General features: G+C 43.1%; 1 protein-coding gene across 1 annotated transcript; it reads left to right on the forward strand.

Annotated features, from left to right (window-relative positions):
- The first annotated feature begins 4,223 nt into the window (after window positions 1-4,223).
- Window positions 4,224-18,611, forward strand: LOC141918738 (RNA polymerase II elongation factor ELL2-like). The gene is made up of 10 exons (XM_074813604.1): window positions 4,224-4,276; window positions 4,460-4,623; window positions 7,283-7,542; window positions 10,261-10,385; window positions 10,528-10,615; window positions 11,633-12,161; window positions 13,769-13,835; window positions 17,237-17,408; window positions 18,318-18,362; window positions 18,501-18,611. The coding sequence occupies exons 1-10, from the start codon at window positions 4,224-4,226 to the stop codon at window positions 18,609-18,611; spliced, it is 1,614 nt and encodes a 537-aa protein (XP_074669705.1).
- Window positions 18,612-21,820: the final 3,209 nt, after the last annotated feature.

Here is a 21,820-nt window from a genome sequence, read left to right on the forward strand (position 1 = left end):
TACACGGCACAGCCAGGAGGACCACGTGCAAAAGAAGTCAGGTGAGAGAACGTAGAGCGTCACAGCAGAGCCCACTTCATACAGCATGGCACATGCAGAAAGATCTCATGCCCACTAGAAAGCCCTGCATAAGCCTCTGGAGCCTAAAGTTTAGACAAGAATCTGCATTTCAGCAGCATCACGCTCAAGTGACACAGATACAGTATACCAATCACCAAAACCTAAGTCAAGCGTTAAGAAGATGATTCATGAACAAAAAGTTCTGCTTAACAGTACCGATTGCTTTCTAGGATCACTGCAACAAATTGTATTTGTCCAGACTGTAGAGCGTATTCAGTGTCGTTATCCCTATACATTACGCAACAGTCCCCAGAAACATTAAGAACCTGCTGGTCGTCCCTCAAGGGAAGGAAGCAGTAGTTTAACAAAAAGCATACTTGCACTTATGGGGACTTATGGGCAACTTATGGGCACTTACGCACTTATGGGTAAATTTACAGGCACACGAAGACCACCATTCTTCCCTCCACTTCCCCCCAACAGTTGTAACTGAACATTTTTTCAATTTCTCCTTCCTCATTTCAGTGTAAGGACTATGGGAACACACAGACTGTGGGAAAACAGTGACTGAGAACAAACAGCAGCAGAACAAACAGCATTGTCCTTGGTCAGCTCCAGGAGACAGCAGGTCTCCGCAAGAGCACATCTCCACCCAGACAACAGTGGTTATCCATGTCTGGATGCACTGCCTAGCCACACTGCCAGCAACGGAGCAATTATTAAAAGGATCAACATAACTTACTTGTGTTTTACATTCTAACAGAATTATTTATTATTAATGTTATCTTTTGTTTCCCTTCAAACAATGGGCCCTGTCAAGAACGGGTTAAAAACAAGCACACCGACACAACCTCCCCAGAGCCTTGCCAGCTGAAGGGGTGAGCCTCTGCCTCCTCAGGCACCGGAGACCAGCTCGATGAAGCTGGCCAGCTGAGAGTTCCCTGCTGTGGGCTCAAGTTTACAATTCAAAGTGACTATTTTTTGACAGATGTTAAGTTTCCGCATGAAGTTGAACATCATGCTATCATGTAAAAAGGCGAGAAAATACTTCAGCAAGGGCTTACTACAAAGCTGATGGATATGAGCATTTCTCCCAGTTCTCACACAGACCTGAGGTGTTTCAGCAATTATCGGTATCCATTCCTCTCTTTAGAGCTTCCCTGCAAGCAATCAGAACTAGATGCGATCTTTGCATGAAATGAATGAATGAATGAATGAATGAATGACAAAGACTCCTCAGCATGGTAAGAGATAGTGCATCGGGGGTATTAGGATCAGGCTTTAATGCCCACAACCAGTCTCAGAGCCATGTTCGAGCCATAATGCATCTAGAACAAATACCAGTGCTACACAACATCAGCTGTCCAAGGGCTTGGGTCCCCACCCCCACCCAAAATATAACTAAAGAACAATGCAAAGATTAAAGAGGTTAATTCTCTTCCTCTATCAAGAGAAAAATAAGTGTTTCTGCTCTCTATTTACAGCTATTCATAAACAAAGATACAACACATTCATCTGTAGAAACTTCCATTCAGGTCAGAGAAAACCCTTTTTAAACATTAACAAGTTACACCTCTTCAGCACTTCCTGTAAAATAAATATTACCTATAAAACGAAGGTAGTATTGTAAAGACAAAAAAAAGAACTACTTCAGGAGGCATATCCCACTGACTTTGGGCAATACCCTCCTGGCAGCTCTTTCTGACACAAGAGACTTTCTGAACCAACACCTACCACAAAAGGTGTTTTCCTTCTTCAGCTGTTAGCTAGCAGAGATCACTGTTCTTCTAATTCAAGATTGTTTCTCTAGAACAAGTGCACTTTCCACTCAACTTTCTTCCCCGAAAGGAATCACCTTAATGGTAAACTGCAGTGGCAGAGAATTTTATGTGTGTAATACCTCTGGAGAAACCAGCGTTCAAATCAAATCTTTACAGAACCAAAATATCTCGGCTGTCTATAGGAGATGCCGACACTTCAGAGGGACTCTCAAACTCACCACCTTCGCTTTCCCCTTCGAGTGAAACGCCAAGAAATTGAGGAAACCTGCGATCCATACGCCAGCTGCTTCTCCAAACGCCAGCACACACAGACCTTGCTACGCAGACCCTTTGCTTGCGCTCAGCTATCAAGCATCTAAGGTGCTGTCTGCACTGCCAGAGCAGTGAACATCCCCAAGATACTGTCGCTGTGTCTGACGGCTGCTGGTGGAATCAAAGGAGGCTCCTCTTCTAAGGTCAGAGAAGATCGTGATATGGGCAAAAACAAGTGAAGAGGAAAGGCCAGTGGTGATTTGCACATGGCTGCAACAAATACGCAGCATAGTGCTTACACAGTGGAAAAGCAACAAAGGCCTCAACACCCTCTGCTATCACCTCACTAGTTCCTAGACGCTGAAGGCTGTACCCCACTCCCACATGGCAGAATAGCAGAGTCCTTTAGCTGATGGGCTCAGGTAAGGCAAGTAGAGAACAGCTAGAAATAACACTGCCAAGATATTAGAAGAGAACATAAATCGGTGACCTTATCCATAACTGCGTGACCATGGTGTTTCAGAACCCAAATGTAATACAGCAGCACCTTGTCCTGGTTCTCTGAGTCAAAGTGAACAGTGTTAACATCTCCCGAAAAGGCAAGAAAATGCCCTGCTTTTGCATTAAGTTTGCTTCAGCTTCTGGAAGATTACGTTCAGCGTCGTATCAATGTGGTCCAGTGGTGTTGAATAACTATTTCTCCCATTTGATTAACTGGGCTATCACAGGCAGAGTTTATGCACTGATCTGGGAAGCTGATAGCAAACAGGCACGTGGACGCTGTTCAGGTTCTCAGTCACAGGCGAGCTTCTGCCCTCAATTTCAGAACAGAGATTTCTCTAGATAGTGGGTTTTGGGAGCAATAAGCGAATGAGCTGATTTAATAGCTCTTTGCCTAACAGGAGATCTCTCACCATCCCCGTCCTCCTCTTTGTCCCCTTGCGCTAGGTCTCTTCTACTACAATACAACCTTTCAGTGAACTCATTTAACTGATGGGATTGGCAAAAAGCCGGATGGTTTAGTGGCAGACCTGGGCAAGCCTGGGGCAGTGTGGGCTTTTGGTTTTTTTGTGGTTTTTTTTTTTTGGTTAAACTGTATCTGAAAGGGGCCAGACAGCTGCCACAGCTGGCAGAAAGCAAGCGGCAGGAGTGCATGCCAGGGCTGAGAGGTCCTGCCTCTGCTCCTGGCTTGCCCCTCCCCAGCATCTCTGATGACACTCTCTCCTTTAGGAAGGAGCACCTTCAGTTAAATTAAACTGTGTTTTTTAAGTAAGATTAAATTTAAGCTGCTTTAGCTCTGAATAATTCCAGATAGCATGTCTAGGTAGTTTTAATGTGGGTTTAAGAATCTTCTTCAAAATCTAATCAGACTAGCGTTCGTGAGGTCCTTTGTAGCCAGCTCTCAGTTTGTGCAAAGTGCCTGCAAAGTTAATGCAAGACTTGTGTGGTGTTACACACAGAGTCATTTAAAAGAAAATAAAACCAGAAAGGACCTCTGCAGGGTGTCTAGTCTAATTTTGTGCTCCAGTCAGGTCTGGCTTCAAAACTGTCTTGGATTTTGAAAATGCCCAGCCTGAGGGGAGGGATTACACATCATCTCAGTCAGTGCTCGACTGTTCCTGTGGTGAAAGGAAAGAGGCAACGGATAAAAGCTGTGCTTTAGATGGCAAGAAGGACCTTTATTTCTGTTGCAAATGCAGGGATTTCGGAACAAGGGATCAATACCTAGCTCTAGGCTATGGACAGAACTGTAGCTGGATCATCTTGAAATGTTGGTCAGGGCCTTGGTCCAGCTTCGACTTTCAGAAATGACGTGGTAAATTGAGACACGAGATTCTTGACCCTTCTTGGAGGCTTGATGGGGAGTTTGAGGGTGGCTAAAGTGTTTTTGGGTGAGCTAAAGCCAGTATCCTCTCTCTGTTCAGAGCCATTGCAATGGCGGGTGCCACACAGTGTACTCGTTAAGAGCAGTGACAGTTAGGCCAGTGTAAACGATCTCAGGTGGAGGGGAGGAGAGATGTGCCCACCTGAGAGCCGGGCGGCTGGTGGAAGGCCCCTGGGGCGGGGCCTACCTGACGTCACAGGGCCGGTGTAACTGCCCGAGTTGTCCTGGCAACAGTCATTACAACAATGAGCCACCAACGCTGCGGGCAGCCTGCCTCTCAAGCACACTACACGGACAGGTAAAACTGATACCATTTGGACATGCAGAGACAATTTGGAATAGATTTACGCCCTAGCTAGCTGTCAGGACTGGAAAAAAGATTTTTCTTCACCTGTTAAGACAGGTTTAAAAGTTCCTGATACAACCATGCTTCTAAACGTGAACTAGCGCTTGGGCTCAACCTTTTCCAATGTTTTTATAGTTCTGGAGCCTCTCAACTCAGTTGCCTGGGACTTATACAGAACAAAATTACAGTGTGTACCACAAGTGATTCCTATCCGACGACCAAAGCGTGCATGGCCCAGCCAGAAGAGGAGTTGCGCAATGGAAGTGCAAAGGTTATTAAACCTGATGGGCCATTTTTAGGTATGGCGGTGTTTCATTTTTTACTAGATGCCTGTATGTTTTTAAACTCAGTAATTCATTTTTTCAGGATTCTTGGGAAAGTCGGTGTGTTCAGAGATCTCTGATGTAGGTAGCTTGCTCTCATGTTACAGTCTGCCCGTGCTGCTTTCAGACATTGGCCCTTTTTTTCCCCCGAGAAAGCCTGCCAGTCGTTCCTCGTTCCCATATCGCTTGACTGGTTGAAATTTTGACCACTGAGGTGAGGGATTTTACCACCCCATGCCCTGAAATTCTCTGGTTCAGTACGTAACGTTTTGTTTTTGTGACAGCACTTTTGAGGACCTAAATACTGTGCTAAGTCATTAGCCTGAATTTGTAATCTAAAAAAATTCACACTGAGGAAGTCTCATATACAAGTTCATAGGCTTTATAGGAAAAACTTTGCTTTCCACACTTGCTAATGCTGATTAAATTTTATTTATGTCTTGGCCATCAGTAAGCAACTGCTACCACAAGACCATGGTTGGTTTTCAAAAAAAAAAAAAAAAAAGTTAAAGTAAGGCAATGCTGGCATGGGAACATGGATTTCATCATTTTCCACAAAACAGAAAGCATTTAGGTGGTATTGTTTGTTATTAAACTGCTCTGAGTACCGTTTTCCTGAGGAGCCTGGAGCTGGCTGCAGAGAGGTGCAAGGTGAGCATCCCCTTTCTAGGCACTCAGTGGTACGGGCAGCGGCGGTCCTGCCCGCAGCAGCGAGCTGAACCAGGTACATCCATCTTCATTACGTAAAACAGGCTCTCACTTGGCTGCGGCCGCAGTCGTCCGCCAGCACGGACATCCCTGACAGCGATGGTACAACGCTTGCTCTGCCTCAGCAGGGCGTTTGAAGCCAGCTTTGTCACAGCTTTTTGGAGATACAACACTAAGTGTGTGTGGTCTTGACACTAAGGCAGCTCAGCACGGGTTGATACAGGGACATGGAGTGGGGACTGCTTCCCCTGTATTGTCTAAACTGCTCTTTAACGGCAGCGTGAGAGGAGCCACTTTCATGGATTTCAAAACTTCTCCTTGGGGAAGTTCTATTTTACATGTGAATGATCTGCATGATTCCTGTTGGTGGTTTAAATAGATCTTAAGCGAATATTTAACATTAAATAAATGGGGTCTGAAGATTGACAGTAGGACAGTTAGGATATTTGGGGGCACTTTTGTTTCAGACTGGCGTTGAGGAGGCTCAGGTAGGACAGGTCTTGTTGCTGGTAGGTCACGGGGGTGACTCTGCAGCGTGCTTCATGCAGTACAAATCAGGAACTGCGGTTGTTAATCATGTTAATGCTTGGTTATGTTCTCCGTTATTCTTTTTAAGGGATTCAGAGACATGACTTCAGGAGGTGTTTTGTTTGAATGCTGGTTACACCATCAGCTGTGCCGGGGGTGTGTGTGTGTGTATCTACACAGAAATTAACTTGTCCCGATGTTTGTAATGCATTCAATTTAAAACTGCTAAGTTCACACTGTTCAAAAAATGGAACTGTGTGCATTTGCATGATTAGCTTTCTTCTTGAAAACCAGAAGGGCAAAGTCCAGGGAACATGCAGGGTGCCAAGGTTATAAAGGTTTGGCCTCCACTGCAAAACGGAAACAAATTCCTGCTACTCCTGAGGACAAGCAGTACCTAAGCACAGCTCAGTCTCTGTGTGTCTGATGGAGAGAGCAAGCTCCAGATTTTCTCACCAATACTCATTAAGTGTCCCTCATGTACCAAACGTGAGCTGTTGGTTTCAAAAAAATAGCTGCTTTGTGTCACATCCTCTGTTGGATTGCAAACAGGTTTTACTACAATGATTTTCTGTAACATTCTGATACTTTTCTGGGTTTTTTTGTTGGGTTTTTTTTTTTTTTTTTTTTTTTCCCTGCCTGATAGCAGAGCAAGGAGCTCAGGTCTTTTTCTGGAAAGCTGAGATTCAGCTCGGGTAGTGTTGTTTTTAAATTCTGGATGCGTTGCTTGCGCACACTTGCATTGTTCCTCCAGTTGAGAAACACATCTTTTTATAGAGTTTGATCCAAAATGCTGTGCAGGCCATGTTTTAAAACTTCTCCGGCCTTGATCCCAAGAACTGTTAAATTTTGGGTGTACTGTTGCTGACAAACCTGGGGTTATTTAACACGAGGGGAACGTTTCAGCTTAAAACGTGGTGTAAGTTATGGTAGCTCAAAAGTGATCAACACCAAGTGTTGGTAGTTTCTTTAAGCAGTGATGTGATTAATTGTGTAGACTTGTTCTCCCTAGGCATTTACGGGGGATCCTTTAGTTATATGGAAGACCTTTGCATCACACTTGGGAGTACTCTCCTGAAAAAAATGCCCGATTTTGAGTATTCGGTGCTTGAGCTTATAAACTGGAAAAATAATAAAAGCACCATGTATATAAATAATCAGTAAAGCCTTCCTACCGGCATCACTCCCCAGTTGTTTTAATACTGAATATTTCTTTGTTAATGCCCAGCTCGATGCAGCTTTGCTACCTGTATTCTTATAGATCTTGAAATGCTAACTTAAGTCATTTTTAGAGTTTATCTGGCTTGGTAAAGTCTTTAAAACAACTTCCTTGTCTTCTGCCAATCTCCCACATCATTCTCTTTTTTTTTTTTTTTTTTTCTTTTTACCCTTATTTCAGGAAGAAAAGCACAGGTCAGAAAAGCACCACAAAAAATTCCAGATCCTGTGCCTGTGAGGAAGAGATCAACGCCCATGAACCCTGCAAACATAATAGGGAGGACTTGCACACAGAATGTGGTTTGTCGGCGGCCGTACAGGGATAGGGTGATTCATTTGTTGGCACTGAAGAATTACAAGAAACCAGAGTTACTCACTCGCTTGCGGAAAGATGGTGTCTACCAAAAGGACAAGAATTGCCTTGGAATGATCCTTCATCAGGTGAGATCATAGAGTTTGTGCCAGAAATTTTTCCTTCCTGCTATTCTTTTCAAAATAATTTTGAGCTGTGTCACTTCAGTGTTTAAATCAGAAAATAGTAAACAACTTAATGCTTCTTGTTGAAGTTTTTCAATAAACTTCATGCAGATGCCCCAAACTGCAAGTCAGTGTGAGGAAAGGAAAGACAGATGAAAAAATTCTTGGCGAGTGGTTTTGTTTTGCTAGAATGCCAGGCAGTATTAACTATTTCTAGCTTTGTTTCTCCTAATGTCTTATTTTTTCCCTCTCTCTTTTACTTGGACTGCTTAGTTGAGAGAAGTTGACTGTGCGTTCTCTCAATTGTGTGAAATAGTTTGTCATAGTACTTCATGGTTTTTGTGACGAGTTTATGTGGAGAGAAATTTGGTAACTGCAATCGCATGGGTTAGTACTTCGTTTGAACGTGGCTGGTGGCCTGTAAGTGGTGCTTGACTTCCCTTGGGATCTGTCGGAATTGCAACCAAGGGAAGGGTGTTCCAGCGAAATCGTAAATGCTAAAGGTGGTGGTCCGATTTTGAGCATATTATTTCTTTGCTATCATGTGGACTGTGTCTTTACCTTCCTTGAAACTTTTTTTTATTCAGTAGCTTTTCCAGTGCTCCTTTAAGTTCCACCTGTATTTCTTTATCACATCCCTCAAAATTATTGGTAAGTCTATAATGTTGTAGAGGTGAAACTTTTAAGCTGCGTGTTCAAGAGCGTCACTTATTAATTTGCTACAAAAACAGTTCAGAAAAGGCTTCTTAAAGTACCGTAAGATGCAGTGGCTCCTCCCTTACTTTTCAAATACTCCCTGTACCCACCGACTGTGGCTGAATTAGGCACGTATTAATGGGTGAAGTAGGAATATTTCCTACTTGTCTAGGAAAAAAGTGTTTGGGAACCTCTTAAAGTGAGCAAAATTCAACATTTATACAGCTTTGGTTGATCCTACACTGAATTCTAAAACCTCATTCCTTGAATATGTTAAGTGTTATTGTTTTGTTTCCCCAGTGCGATGGTAGTTGTTTTTTTTCCACCCCGAAGACAGACACAATTTAATGACAGCCATGTTCTTACATACAAATTGAAGTAGTCAATCTATATTTTAAGTTGGTTATAAAATTCTAAAAGCTCAGCTCCCTAGAGCGTGAAAGGTGCAAAAACTTCCTCTTGTCCCATTATGCTTGGCAATGTTTAAGGAGACTTTCCTGGAGTCTGTTTCCTGTATGTGGTGTGAACCTCAAGGAACCAGTACCTCAAGGTACTGGTTTGCATCAGAAGTGGTCGTGTTAGCAACGCTACACCCTGAAAAGCCTTGCTCATGTTTTTCTTAGCTCTGTAATGAGGTTTTTTTTTTGTACAAATCTAAAATCAGCAGCCTGAACTTGCTAAGATCTGATATGCACAGATTTGCTTCTCTTAGAATACAGCTTTAGTTGTTTTTAACAAGTGAATTACTGTTTAAGGGTATCTTTGTTACTTTTAATTGGTTTTTTAGATGGGGACAGACAGACGTGGACACAGGCATGAATTTGCAGTATTTGCCATGTTTTAGAGGAAAAAAAAATAGGCTGAGCTGAAAAGTGGTGGTGGTGTGTTGATGAGTAGTTATTCCACATTTTGTGTCAGGCAAAGAGAGATAGTTTTGGGGGTTTTCCCTGAAACTCTGAACAGGTGTCAGGTGATGGAGTCTAAACCAGCACTTTGGGTGTCAATGATCTCAAGGGCTTTTTAGCTCATTTTAACCTTTTGAGTATACTTTGCATTTTTCTTAAGGAAGCTATAAGCCCATTTTATTTTCAAAGGTATAGAGCGAGGCATGCACACAAGCCTCTCGTGACAATACTGAACCCTGCGTCTGCAGAAGGAAGCGCACATCTGGCCTGCACACCTCCCCTTAAACATTTCAGCACTAAACTATCGTTAGACATGAGTACAGTTACTTTTTTCCCAATTGGTAAAACTTTGATATGGCTTAAAACTAATGGGATAGATGAAGAATTCATCTTTGTACCAGAAGGACTTGTCTAGCGCTAGTTAGGTTATCAGGTACAACTGTTCAGTAGACAGATACAGTTTCTTGTGGCCCAGGCACTTGAGAAAGCAAAGCAGTTCTGTTTCTCAAGACAAATGACGACATAGTGCGTTCATTAATGTGATGATGGAAAACAGGCGTTGTTCCAAGCACAGTCTGTGCTCTGCCATTGCCGTATAGCTGTGTACAACCAAAGAACAGCAGGTGTCCTCCTGAAGTTGAACAAATCTGAATTTGTATGTGGAGATAGTGTTCTTCAGTTCTTAAAACCAAACAAAACAACAAAAAGCCCCAAACAAAAAAAGGCAAACAAAACCCCCCACAAAACAGGCCTCTCAGCATATTTCATGCAGTGAATATTTAAAGTTTTGGCATAGTTTGCCTTGATTCCCAGTGCTGTATTACAGACCCCTGGTGCAGAGAGAGGTTTGCAGCAGTTTGGGATTTTCTTACCTTCAAATTTCTACATCCCAAGTTGACCACATTTTTAAAAATTGGTGCTCGTTACATGAGAGCTACTTGGATCTTCACATCTAAAAAACCCGGAAAACTGGTGTGTGATTCTGTTTTCAACTTTTATTTTACTTTGCAGTACCAATCTTATTTCTGCAGTGTGCATTTAGGTATCATGAACATTTATTTTCTTAAATGTCTGCCTATAGGTAGCCAGCCTGAATACAAAGGATAATTCTTACAGTCTGAAGGATCATCTGTTTAAAGACATTCAAAAAGATTGGCCTGGATACAATGAAATCGATAAACAGTCATTGGAGTTAATACTTTCTAGGTAAGTTCAGTCTCTAGGGGAAGGAAAATTGCCATTTAAAAAACTTGTTCTGGGAAATGAATGTCTGTCTTCCCTATAATGAAAGAGCTATGACATAGACATTTTTTGCCTTGTAACCTGAAATGTTGGGTCATGCTTACAGAAAATTAAATTCATCTGAGGATGCCCCCAGCACCAGTCATTCGGGATCTCCTGTAACTCCCAGTAAAGATGGCCCATCAAATGCTCAGGTATTTTGTACTTTTTTTATCATTATTTACAGTGTATTAAGATTTATCACACTTTACACTGATGTAAAAGTTGTGATGTGAAGCACTAATATTGTCTTAAACACATGAAAAACTGAAGCATTTCTCTTTGATTGGACGTTTCTTCCTTTTAAAGGCGGTTGCACTGTCAAGGACTGCAAAAAAACTTAGTCACGTAGCTTTAAGGGCTGCTACATTTAGTGTTCTGTATTTCAGAATGTTTATTAAAATACTTAAGATAAGATGGGAAGCACAGAAAGCCTTTCACCACTGAGCTATTTACATTTACACAGAGGAGGGAGGGCACACCTCTGTGTTTCCCTAACTTTCTTTCAGAGCACGAAATGGTGCAGGTCCCAGGGACCTCTTCCCACCTGCCTCCCTACCCACAGAACCCAGATTTATTCCAACAGGGTGGCACAGAGCCGTGCCTGGGGCTCCCGGCCCAAGCTGCCGCTTGTACATCGACGTGAGCAGCGTGCGCTTGCTAGAGGAGAGGATGTGAACCAGCTGGAGAGCAGCTGGGACAACAACTGCAGCAAAACTGGGGGGTTTACCCGTTCTTATCGGCTTTGCACATCACACGCTCTGAGAAGCATGCCGCTGCGTGCTTCTCAGGGCCGCTTTAGGACATCGCGTGGCTGTGTGCCAGCAAAAGCTGACTCTTCACCTGGTGTGTCCGAACGGAAATCGGTGCCTAAACGGTACCAACCTGACCTCCTCGTTTTGGGGAAGCCTTTGCTAGAGCTGCTGAAGAGAGTGTCTTTCTCCCAAAGCCTTTTAGCTGTAGGTTTGAAGAACGACTTGTTAATCATAAAATTAGAAACCAAGGATGAAAGAAACCATGTATTTAGCTGCAGTACTTCCTCGTTTGACAGCTAGTTTTGGAGAAGAAAGATGTGTTTTCAACAATTGCCAGTTCAGAACTGTTCCTTTTCCAGAACGGGAGCAAAACTTAGTTCTGCTGGTTTTTACGGGCTTTTTTCTTTATTATCACAGAAAAGGGTCTTGGATTCCTCTTTCATCGGTCCTCTGAACAAAAAGAAGAGGATCTCTCGCCTGGGCAGTGGAATCCCGTCCCCGCTCAGAGAGCGCTTGTCTGCCTTCAGGGAGAAAGCTGCTGCCGCCCCTCCGCCGTCTCCCCGCCCCACGACCACCTCCATTCCCGCTCCTCACCCGCTGCCAGGGGCGCGCCTTCACGCTTCCAACCTGCCAAAACCTGCCAGCTCCACCTCCCCCAGCACCCCTGAGGGGCAGGGGACACAAAACCTGCCCATGGACAGCTTCAGTCCTAATAGCACTAAGGCCTGTGAGGACCAGCAACAAAAATACACCTCTTGGAGTTCTTTGGGGATCCCAGAGCCTGCCGGGGTGCAGGTGAAGCCTCCTAAGTCCACAGGCAAGAAGCGTAAGGAGAAGCATGAAGGCAAGATGCAGCACACTGTGAGTGTGAGCATGGAGGAGAAAAACCTCAGAAAAGAAGAAACTGCCGAGCTGAGTACATCCTCCTGTTTGGATTCGGGTGAAGGTATTAATAGGCTGCTTTTCCTAACTCCTGTATGGGTAACCGTGGTGCAAAGAGACCTGTAAAACGAGGGACTGGAAACACAAATGGTCTATTTTTTCACTTGGCTTTGTCATTATCCCTACTTTATGGTCATGAAGAATCCATATTGGTTTTCCGCTGTTGTATTACCTTGTAAATGTTAGTTCAAACAGAACAACATCAAAAAGCAGAAGCTGTTCTGCTGGAAGCTTATCTAGAATTTGGTTCATTTTTAAGAATTCTCCTGGACATACTACACAGTGCCCACGTGGCTTGGGATTTCTTTGCAAATATTTGTGCTTTCAGATATCTATGAATTTATATACAGGTGAGGGTCTTTCTGCAGATGCCAGTAACGAAATTCTGAACAGCTAGGGAAGCAAAAATCTGCACTGCATTTCAAGTTGGTGCTTACACTGAGCCATGTCAACAAACACACCTGAATTTTTGGAAATGAAGCGCTCGCAGTGAAACTGTTCACCTAAGTTGTATTGTACATACCGCGACCATTAATATTGCTGTTTGCATTTCTCTCAAATGTTGCTCCCATTTTTACACCACTTTTTCTACTGCTGTACTGCGTAATAATTTTAATACTAAAAGTAAAAGAATAGAGTAGAACATCACATGATAGTTCTTTTTTCCCCATGACCTAAAGCTCGGAGAGCTTAGAGATTGCAAGAACAGTTGAGCTTTAGCAGAAATACTGTGTTTAAGCAGTGGCAGTGGAAGCAAACAAAGAATATATAGGACTGTGTGTTTTTTAACTGCAAGACCCCAGATGAAAAGCAGAGAGAGATTACCAAGATCTTGAGTGTTCCTCCGTGTTCCAGCTAACTTTTCCTTATGGCAGCTATTTTTCTTATTTATCAAAAAGTCGGGAGGCTCCTGAAATATTCCTTTAAAAAGAGGGACTAGAGATTAAGTGTACCGTGCTCTCATAATGCCGTTTAAAAGAGCAAAAGAGCAATTTACAAGTGCAAATAACTTTCAAAGCCAGTTTTGCCACGTTAATGAGGAGCAAGTCTTTGTTGCAGGTCATTGAAGCCTGAATGCCGGGAAGCTATATACAATGCTCCTGACTTTCCTGCTTAGAGTGCTGAAATTAAATCTGACCTTGGATATCTGTAATTGGCAGGGAAGGAGGGATAAAAACATGGCATGAAAAGAACTTCAGCTTTCTGCTCTATTTCTTGCTGGAACCTGGACGTTGAGATACATCTATATCTACATAGATACAGATACATCTCAAGCTGTTGTCTTTTGTGCAGCCACATCTGTTGCTGCATAATTTGAACGGCTGTGCAGACGCCACATCGTGTCTTCAAATAAGAAAAGCTGACCTTGGGTTAATACTGCGGTAGCGCAGAACCTGTAGAATAAAGTAGCCGTGCCCTCTTTCTAAAGCCCGGTACTGCCTACTATGGAGAAGGTCATGTGAGCCCTATTATTAACTTACAGAGCTTATTCCAAGTAATTTACTGTGAGAATAAAACTCTAAAGGATGTTTTCAAGCCCATTAAGCTGGTATTGTTTGGCTATATTAAAAATCTGTTTACCGCAAGTGTCAAAATTCTGCTTTTCTGTAGGAGTTGAAGAAACTTGCACTGCCTCCACAGGTTCTCCTTCAGCAAGCCAACCACCAGACTACTTCACGTGAGTAAAATAACAATTAACTTTCTTGCCACTCATTGAAGCAGATGGAAAATCACCTATAAAAACTCTCGTTTAGCTACAAAATTGAGAATTGACCAAAATGTAGTTTTAGAATAATGACAAGTTCCTTCAAGTCACCCAGCTGCCTCATTCAACTACCTGCAAGTTTTACACTCTGAGGGTGTCCCTTAATTATTGCGGTGCGAAAAGAAGCCATAAAAAGTATTTTTAATACCCTTTAGAAGAAGACGTAAACCATTTAATTTCCTTCTTCTTCAAGAACACCATAAGAAAGGAACATGAACCTGCGCTGTTTTCTTTTTAGAGGCAAGGCAAAACAGGAGGAAAGCTGAATGCTGGAATCCATAAATTTGAACACCTTTCCTGCACTTTCACTGCTTAGTGCATTCTAAGGTGGAAAGTGGGGAGGGAAGGTAGCAGACTTTAAAGTCCAGAGTTACAAAGCCTATATGTGAGCTAACGGGAGTTAACCGTCAAAGTTATTTCTAAAGCTTTGATGTAAAATGGTCACTGGCTAACTTGAAGCTGCAGCAAAATATCCAATTTCACCGCAGAAATGCAGACCAAAGAGCTAGAGAAAACAGGAGAACCTCAGTTCAGATTTTAACTTTTACCTGCTTAATTTTGACTACAAAGCAAGATAAAAAGACATTAAACTTGCATGTGAAAGGTAACATACCTACAGTGACTGCCATGTTGCAGTCTGTAAAACTACAGAAGGGCTTCCTGGTGAGTTTACTTTTGGCTCCTGAACAAGTTGTCAAACATCAGATTGACATTTCCAAAAAGCTGAAATTTACCTCCTCTATAAAGAAGCTTTTCATCCGTGACAAGTGTTAAAGAACTTGCTTTAAAATGAAATACCTCTAATACCAGAATCATTTGGTTGCCTAAATAGTTTTTGACAGTATCAAAACTTTCCTAGGAGGAGGATTTGTCTTTACCGTTGCAAAACAGGGAAATAGCTTCTGCAAATGCCCAGTGTCTGGGCTTTTCCCCCACTGTTTTACTGGTGGCCTTTTTTTAAAAATGCGAAAGTTGAAGGAGGCCGCAGCGGAATAATTGTGGAATAACGTGGTCAGCGCCACCTGAATTTCTAATAAAATGGGCTTTTTGGGGGGAGGATGGGCACAGTGGGGAGCAGTCTAAAGCTCTTTCCTCGGTTGGAAGGATGAGTTTGAGAAGGTTTTGAGGGGCCTTCGGTGCTCAGAGTTGGAACGAGCACCCCGACAGGTAAAGCCAGGACGAGCCCGACACTTCCTAGCAGCGCAATTGCCCAGCGTCAGCCGCAGCAGCGGCGCTGAGCCCATGGTCGTGTCTGCGGTGCAGGAGAGAGGGAGAAGTGTGTTAAAACGCTGCGAATTGCCAAGTTCAGCAGCTTCTGTCAGAGGAGTAACATCAGCAAGGGAGGTCAGGCCTCCGCCTAGCGCTTGAACTTCGGAGCATCTTCTGCCTGTGCTGAAGCAGACGGCATGGCAGCGCTGTGCGTCTCACTTACTCTGTTAAGTGATGCTCCACGGAAAGACTGAAATAAGTCTGGCCCTGCAGGGAAGCAGTTTAGTGCTTCACGTGTTAGGCTGAGAACTCAAACCGATGTTTAATTCTCGGCCTCTGCTGGGTGCCAATGAAGCGATCCAGCTCCCCGCTGTCTGCTTCCCAGTCAGCTGAGGGCAGGGATACTGAGGAGAAAGGTTATTTGATGTAATCTAGTATTAAAGTTGGATGCCAATAGCCACTGTTAAAAGTTTAAAAAAAAAGCCAACACAAACCCACCACCACCAAAAGACCAACCAACCAACCAACCAACCAAAACCCAAAAACCCCAAAGAAACCTTCATGCAAGGTTTCATGAAGTTGGTTTAGTTCTGACTGGGATTAAAAACCTTAACAAAGACTTCCCTGTGAAAGGAGCAACATCTGGAGCAATCTCACAGATAATCTACTGGCCACAGTGTCCTGGAAAAAAATTAGGGTGTGCTGTTTCAGACTGATCACTACAGAAAGATTGAAACCTGGGAGCACCTACAGTTTGATCCAGTTTAAAGGACTTTGGTAGTTTATTTCAATTTCTCTTCCTGTCTAAGTGCTCTATAATTCATGAGTATAATCACAGCGTTAGCATAAAGATACTTTCCATCTTAGTCTAAAGAAAGATGCTGAGAGTAAAGGAACTCAAGCTTTTTAGGCAAAGCTTAAGGAAGAGCTAGACAAACCAAACAGATTCACCTTTCTCCCCACTTCTATCCCCATTTCTTGCCTCTGCACACGCCTACATTGCGAGTGCTCTGCTGGGCTCTACTCCTGTGCTCAACTCCTGCTGTGGGATGTAACTGTGCACAAGCTTCACAGGTCCTTCCCAAAATGCTGGGGGGCACCTGTAGTTTTCTTTTAAAAACCATCCAGCACTCTAACCAGGTGCCTCTGGCCTGGGATACATCACTGAGCAAAGTTGTCATCTGCATTGGTGCAGACTTTCAAGTTGTTAAAGTTTTACTGCTCGTTAAAATTAATCTAAAGGTGGTTTGAAGGATTTGTCCCCGTGTGGAGGTGCCTGTGTCACCCAAAGAGAACAGGGTCTTTAGGCTAGGAGGACCAGAAGCACTGGTGTGACAGCGGTGGGAAGTCCTATCTATTACTCGCATTCCCGCTTCATCTTGGATTTGCATAATGACCTTGTTAAATCTGCTCCTGGTGATTTGAGGGAGAGGGGAATGAAGAAAGTTTCAACCGCTTCAGTGGCTTTAAGCATTTAAGGGTTTTTCCCTCCTTAGGAGGTGATGTGATGGGGTTTCTTTTTGTTTCAGACCTCTCTGCAGTTTGTTTGTGTTGCTGTATTGCAAGTGCCTTAGTTGAGTGGACAGCAATGGAACTGGTGTTCCCTAAAATAATAAAATGTTATCATTAACTATGCTTGGCTGTTAGGGTTTTGGCTACATTGGTGCCTATCTGACTGCATCCAACACTGTAAATGTAGTCCCTTCCAAAAATGTAATGGAAATGAATTTTCAAAAGTAAATATAATCTAATTAACTTCTCCCTTCATAGAAAGAGATTATAATCTAGCAGTTTCTCTTCTCTCTCTGAAGCTGATGCATTTATTGATCCTTCTATATTTGAATGATTGCTTATGTTTTCTAAGTATGCTACGCCTTCCTTGTGCACCTTGTGAATGACACTCTAAGAAGTAAAATATTAGCAAACAGCTCTCACAGAAATATGGTAGATTTCTGTCATTACCTAAACGCTTTCCCTTGGAGCACGTGTGCTTACTTGTAGAAGCAGTCAGTCACGTAGTTAACTGACTTAAAGCTTGGGTGTCTGTGCTTGATATTCATTATGTCCTTGGTGTGAAACTGCATGTGTGCTTATTTTTGCACCAGAAAATACACAGCCATAGTCTCATACGAGCAACGCCAGCGTTACAAGAATGACTTCTGTGCAGAGTATGATGAATACAGGAACTTGTATGCTCAGATGGAGAGTATCAGCCAGCAATTCAGGAGTCTTGATGCACAACGGCACATGCTTTCTCCAGGTTCCAAAGAATATAAGGTAAAGAAGGATAAAAGTGTCAGGATTGTGTTTCATCTCCCTCTTATCCCTTCCAAAAGCCCACATTTTCAGCACAGGCAGACCTTTCAGTATATATATCTGTTAAATTATATGGGCGTGGTTTTAAAACGAACATCTGAGACTGAGTAACCGGTCGCAGGGCTGGAACTGCCAGACTGGCTCATGCTTCGCTGTTGAGGCGTGGGGGTGCTGCGGTGCTGTTACACAGACCGGTGAGAGGATTGGTAGCGGGTGGAAACCAGCAGCTGTAATGCCAAAGCTTTCCTGACCCTCTGTTTCCCATGGTTTTATACACTTAACTAAACCTGCAGCCACAGGTTACCCATCTTCCTGATGCTAGCTATGATTCTAGCAGAGAAGGGTGTTCAAAAACTGATACTCTGGCCTTCCACTCAGACTTCTCTGATTTGGACATACAAATTCCTCATGTTCAGTACCAGAATTCTTTAATTCTGTGTGCACGCTGAGGATTCTTGGCTGGCGTTTTTTTAGTTTTTGGTCAGATTGCAAGTGTATTTGTGAGCAGAAGGAGTATTTTAAAATCCCTGGTACTGCTCAACTAGACAAAGGGAAACCTTTTAGAATGGGCATACATCCTCAGACCCTGTGTGGGCTAGCCTGGATTTTTGAAGCTTGAAAAAACCCTGCAAAAAGTTGTTCAGCCCTCAAACTCCACCTGTCTGAGCTGTCTGCGAACAGACAGCAGCGTGAGCGACTTGTCAAAGGGAATCGTCAAACACATGCCCCTTCTGTTGCCTATTTACATGTTTAATTGCATATTTGGGGTGATGTGGGGGGATGGGAGGTTATTTTTGCATTTTCTGGTAGTAGTGAAATGTTCTTCATGTTGTCTTCATGTTTGTTTGTTTGTTTGTTTTTTCCTTGAAGATGCTTTGTGAGGAAGTCTTAGAAGAGTACCGAAAGTTGAAAGAGGTATGTGTAACACCAGATTTGTGGGAGGTAGTAATCACTGAGCCTGGCTCAAGGGTATTTTTAAGCAAAGGACATGAAATATTCAACTCTGCAGAAACGTTTTCATGCCATGATTTTCTTTTTATCTTATCTTTACAGTCTAGCCCCAGCTACTTTGAAAAGAAGTGTAGATGCCAGTATCTCCACAGCAAGCTGTCCCACATTAAGAAACTAGTAGGGGAATTTGACAAACAGCAACAAGAGTTCTAGCACTAGTCTCCTGCTTCGACCAGGACACGTGAATGGACAGAAGCTTATTTATTTAAAACTTAAGATTAGTTTCTCTAAGATTCTAAAAGGTAGCATTGAACTTTTTTGTTACAGAAGTTTCCGTATTAGCAGAGTTAACTACTTTTATTGTTGTTGATGTTGCTTACATGTGTATTTAAAGCTGCTTTTTCTGGTCCCTTCTTTTCTTCAAGATTTTTGTGTGTCCATTGAATTAGTTTTAGCAGTAGATAACTGGGGAGCCAGTACCTTTACTATGACGTTGTGCGCATATTAAGAAAAAGTTGTAGCAAACTGAAATGCTGATGGATAGATGTAAGGCTGTTTTCCGACCTTTCTTGTTAATGCAAACTCTTTGCCTTAAATGGTAGAAGGTTTAGAAATTAGCAGAAAACAAAAAAATCACATTGTTTTGGAGGGTTAAAGAGGCACGTAGATGTGCAGTATACAGGGCATTTTGTGACAAAAGAAACTCGCCCCTGCAATTTAAACTCCCCGTTGCAGTGGCTGGTTGCCTTAAGGTGTTTGGTTGTGTATATTTAGTGTAGTTAAATCATGAGCTGCACTGCTTCCCGCTTTGCTGAAGCACCTGGGAAGCACTACGTGGCCTATCGGTGTCTGGAAGCGTGTGCTTGTACCGCGTGTGTGCGAGAATGTGTGGGTGTGAGCGCGTGCGATGGGGAAAAAACCAAGCTGCTGCTCTAAGTAGGCCAAACGCTCAGGTTAAAACAACTGACGAGTGTTGCTGTAGGCTTTTTCCTACAGAATTGCTACTTGTGTTCTGGAAGGTGAGAGCATTTCCATTTCGGTCATTTGTCAGCTTTAATAATACTGGCGAAATTGATACTTTACCAAAATGAAACAGATATATAGTTTGGGGGCAAGATTATGGAATTAGACATGTAGGTTACCTATTTATATACTACTTAAAGTATTTTTTGAAGAGAGATATGCAAAGAAGCTATTGCCTGCATGAAATAGGTATTTAAAGATTTTTGTCCTGGGTGCCAAGAAGACAACAAAGAGGAGATGTATTTAACTGTAAAATGATGTGATCACCAAACAGCACAAGCTTTCTTTTCATGAAGTTTTTTTGTTTATTTTGATGCAAGCCATTGCTTACTTTATCAGGTGAAAACACAGGTTATTTGGTCAAAACTGAGCAAAATCTTTGTGTGTCTTACTGTGTTTGTCTTTTCAACGCATTGCCAATTGAAGAGGGAAGCATTATGTTTACAAATCTGATTTTGGACCTTTTGCCAAAGTTTTGGTAGTATTGCTGATAGACAGAAAAAACTGTTGTATTATCACTGTAAACCAGAAAACGTCTGACTGCCAGAAAACACGCGTTCAGGTAAATGGGAGCGATGGAATTTTTGCCTTAAATTTCTGCGTTCAGAGACGATACGTGTTTGTGAAGACGGCATAGCGAGGAAGGCGCATCCCTTTCTGCTGCCTGCCAGCGATAGTGGTGCTACCGACGGGAGACCAGGCTGACTCTGGGTCCCTTGGATTAGCACAGCTGTTTTCCCTCTGCATTTCAAGTGGCGAAATGAAGGGCAGATGTCTTGCTCCCTGTTAAGAACCGAGTTCATCTGGGTGTAACAACTGCATTCGGTCCCCAGCCTGCGCACGCAGGGGCTGTTAATTTCACTGCAGTTCTGCTGCCCGTGCGCTGGGGGCCCAGCTTTCAACCTAGAGACAGAGCTGCTGCTCAGATTAAAACGGTGGGAAGATCCTGATGTTGGGACCCAGTTTGGCAGTTGTTGGCTTTTTACCTAAACTGTGTGCCCGGGTCTGACGTTAACCGCCAGGACGGGACAAGCCGCGCTGCTACAACCGTCTCGACGGCTGGCGATCACCCGCAGTGCTGTCACTGTAGAACTGAGACCCGGTGCAGCTAACTGATTTCCCCCCTGTCCCCTTTTGCCATCGCGCGCATCTTCTGGTTTAGAGGCCGTGTACGTGTTGCCGCTGGAGGTTAGCGCTACTTCAGAGGTCCCGCGCCGCAGACCACCATCAGACCGGACAAGCTACTGTAAAGGCCTTAACCGAAGGCCTTAATACCTCCTATTAAAGCCAAGTTGTCTTAAATAAAAGAGTCATTGTGTGTCTAACTACCCATGCAGCTCCTTGAGAAATTTTAGGAGACTATATTCACCTCACATCCTTCCCTTTTGCATGAAGCAGGGAGGGAGGAATCATCCTTCTCGAGCAATACTGCTTGCAAACTAAGTTTTCATGCATTGCATTAGTGGCATTCACTACTGGCAGACGCCTTGCTACTTAAAAAGTTACTGTCTTCACAGCGCTATAGAGGTACTTGAGGTGGCTACAATTAAACTGTGCGAGTTTGATTACATACGCAGGTTTTCACCAGCTGAGAATCTAGCTCATAGTGACAAGATCTATAAAATTAGCAACAGGAAGAATGGGAAACTCAGTGTTTTGTAAAGCACGACATTGAATAGGCTATTTGTGAATGGTCACACTGAACACCTTGTGCTTTATCACCCATTATTTATTTTAGTGTGATGTGACTTAGCCCACATGGATATTGTTAAAATGTGTTTTACTCCCTAAATTCCTTCACAAACAGTTTGAAGCACATTGCATGTTACCCCTCCACGGAGGGAGCGTTCCAAAATAAACAAAGATCTCCTTACATCAAAAAACAAAAGCACCTTCAAAGAAATCTTTCCTGTTGCTCCATCTTAGCTGTTGCCAAATGGGAAGGAAAAGCAAAAAGAAGAGCAACAAGTTTTCCAGCAGAGCTTGAAGAACTAGTTCAGGGTCAACGTGTACCACTTCAGTCTGAACCGGGCTCCGTATCAAATCCTGTTCAAATTTAAGTAGCGTGCTCGCTTTCCTAGTGACTTTCACCCAACACTTGTCTTTTACAGTAAAGCTCTAGTTCTAAAGTAGCCTTTCATCTTTGTCGTATTATCCACAGTTTTAGCTGCCTACAGAACAGTCGTTCTGTACCGTTTCCACTCCTGTTTAGTATTACCAAAAGTTTTGTTTTCTTCTTTTGGCAGTGCAAAAGAAGTACACTTGATTTTGTTTCCAATTTCCTAAGAGAGGGCTGTGATCAGAGACAATAATCACTTTACAAAAGATTCAGGAACTTAACTTACATTGCTTCAGCCTTTTTCCTCCCACCCCCAAGGACATTCACCGCCACACTCCTC

Source organism: Strix aluco, chromosome Z, assembly GCF_031877795.1.
Source record: "Strix aluco isolate bStrAlu1 chromosome Z, bStrAlu1.hap1, whole genome shotgun sequence".
Lineage (NCBI taxonomy): Eukaryota > Metazoa > Chordata > Aves > Strigiformes > Strigidae > Strix > Strix aluco.

Coding starts and splice junctions, on each gene's coding strand:
- LOC141918738 (XM_074813604.1), top strand. CDS start 4,224: ATGAGCCACCAACGCTGCGGGCAGCCTGCCTCTCAAGCACACTACACG. Junction 7,543..10,260: donor TTGGAATGATCCTTCATCAG/GTGAGATCATAG, acceptor GTCTGCCTATAG/GTAGCCAGCCTGAATACAAA. Junction 18,363..18,500: donor AGTACCGAAAGTTGAAAGAG/GTATGTGTAACA, acceptor TTATCTTTACAG/TCTAGCCCCAGCTACTTTGA.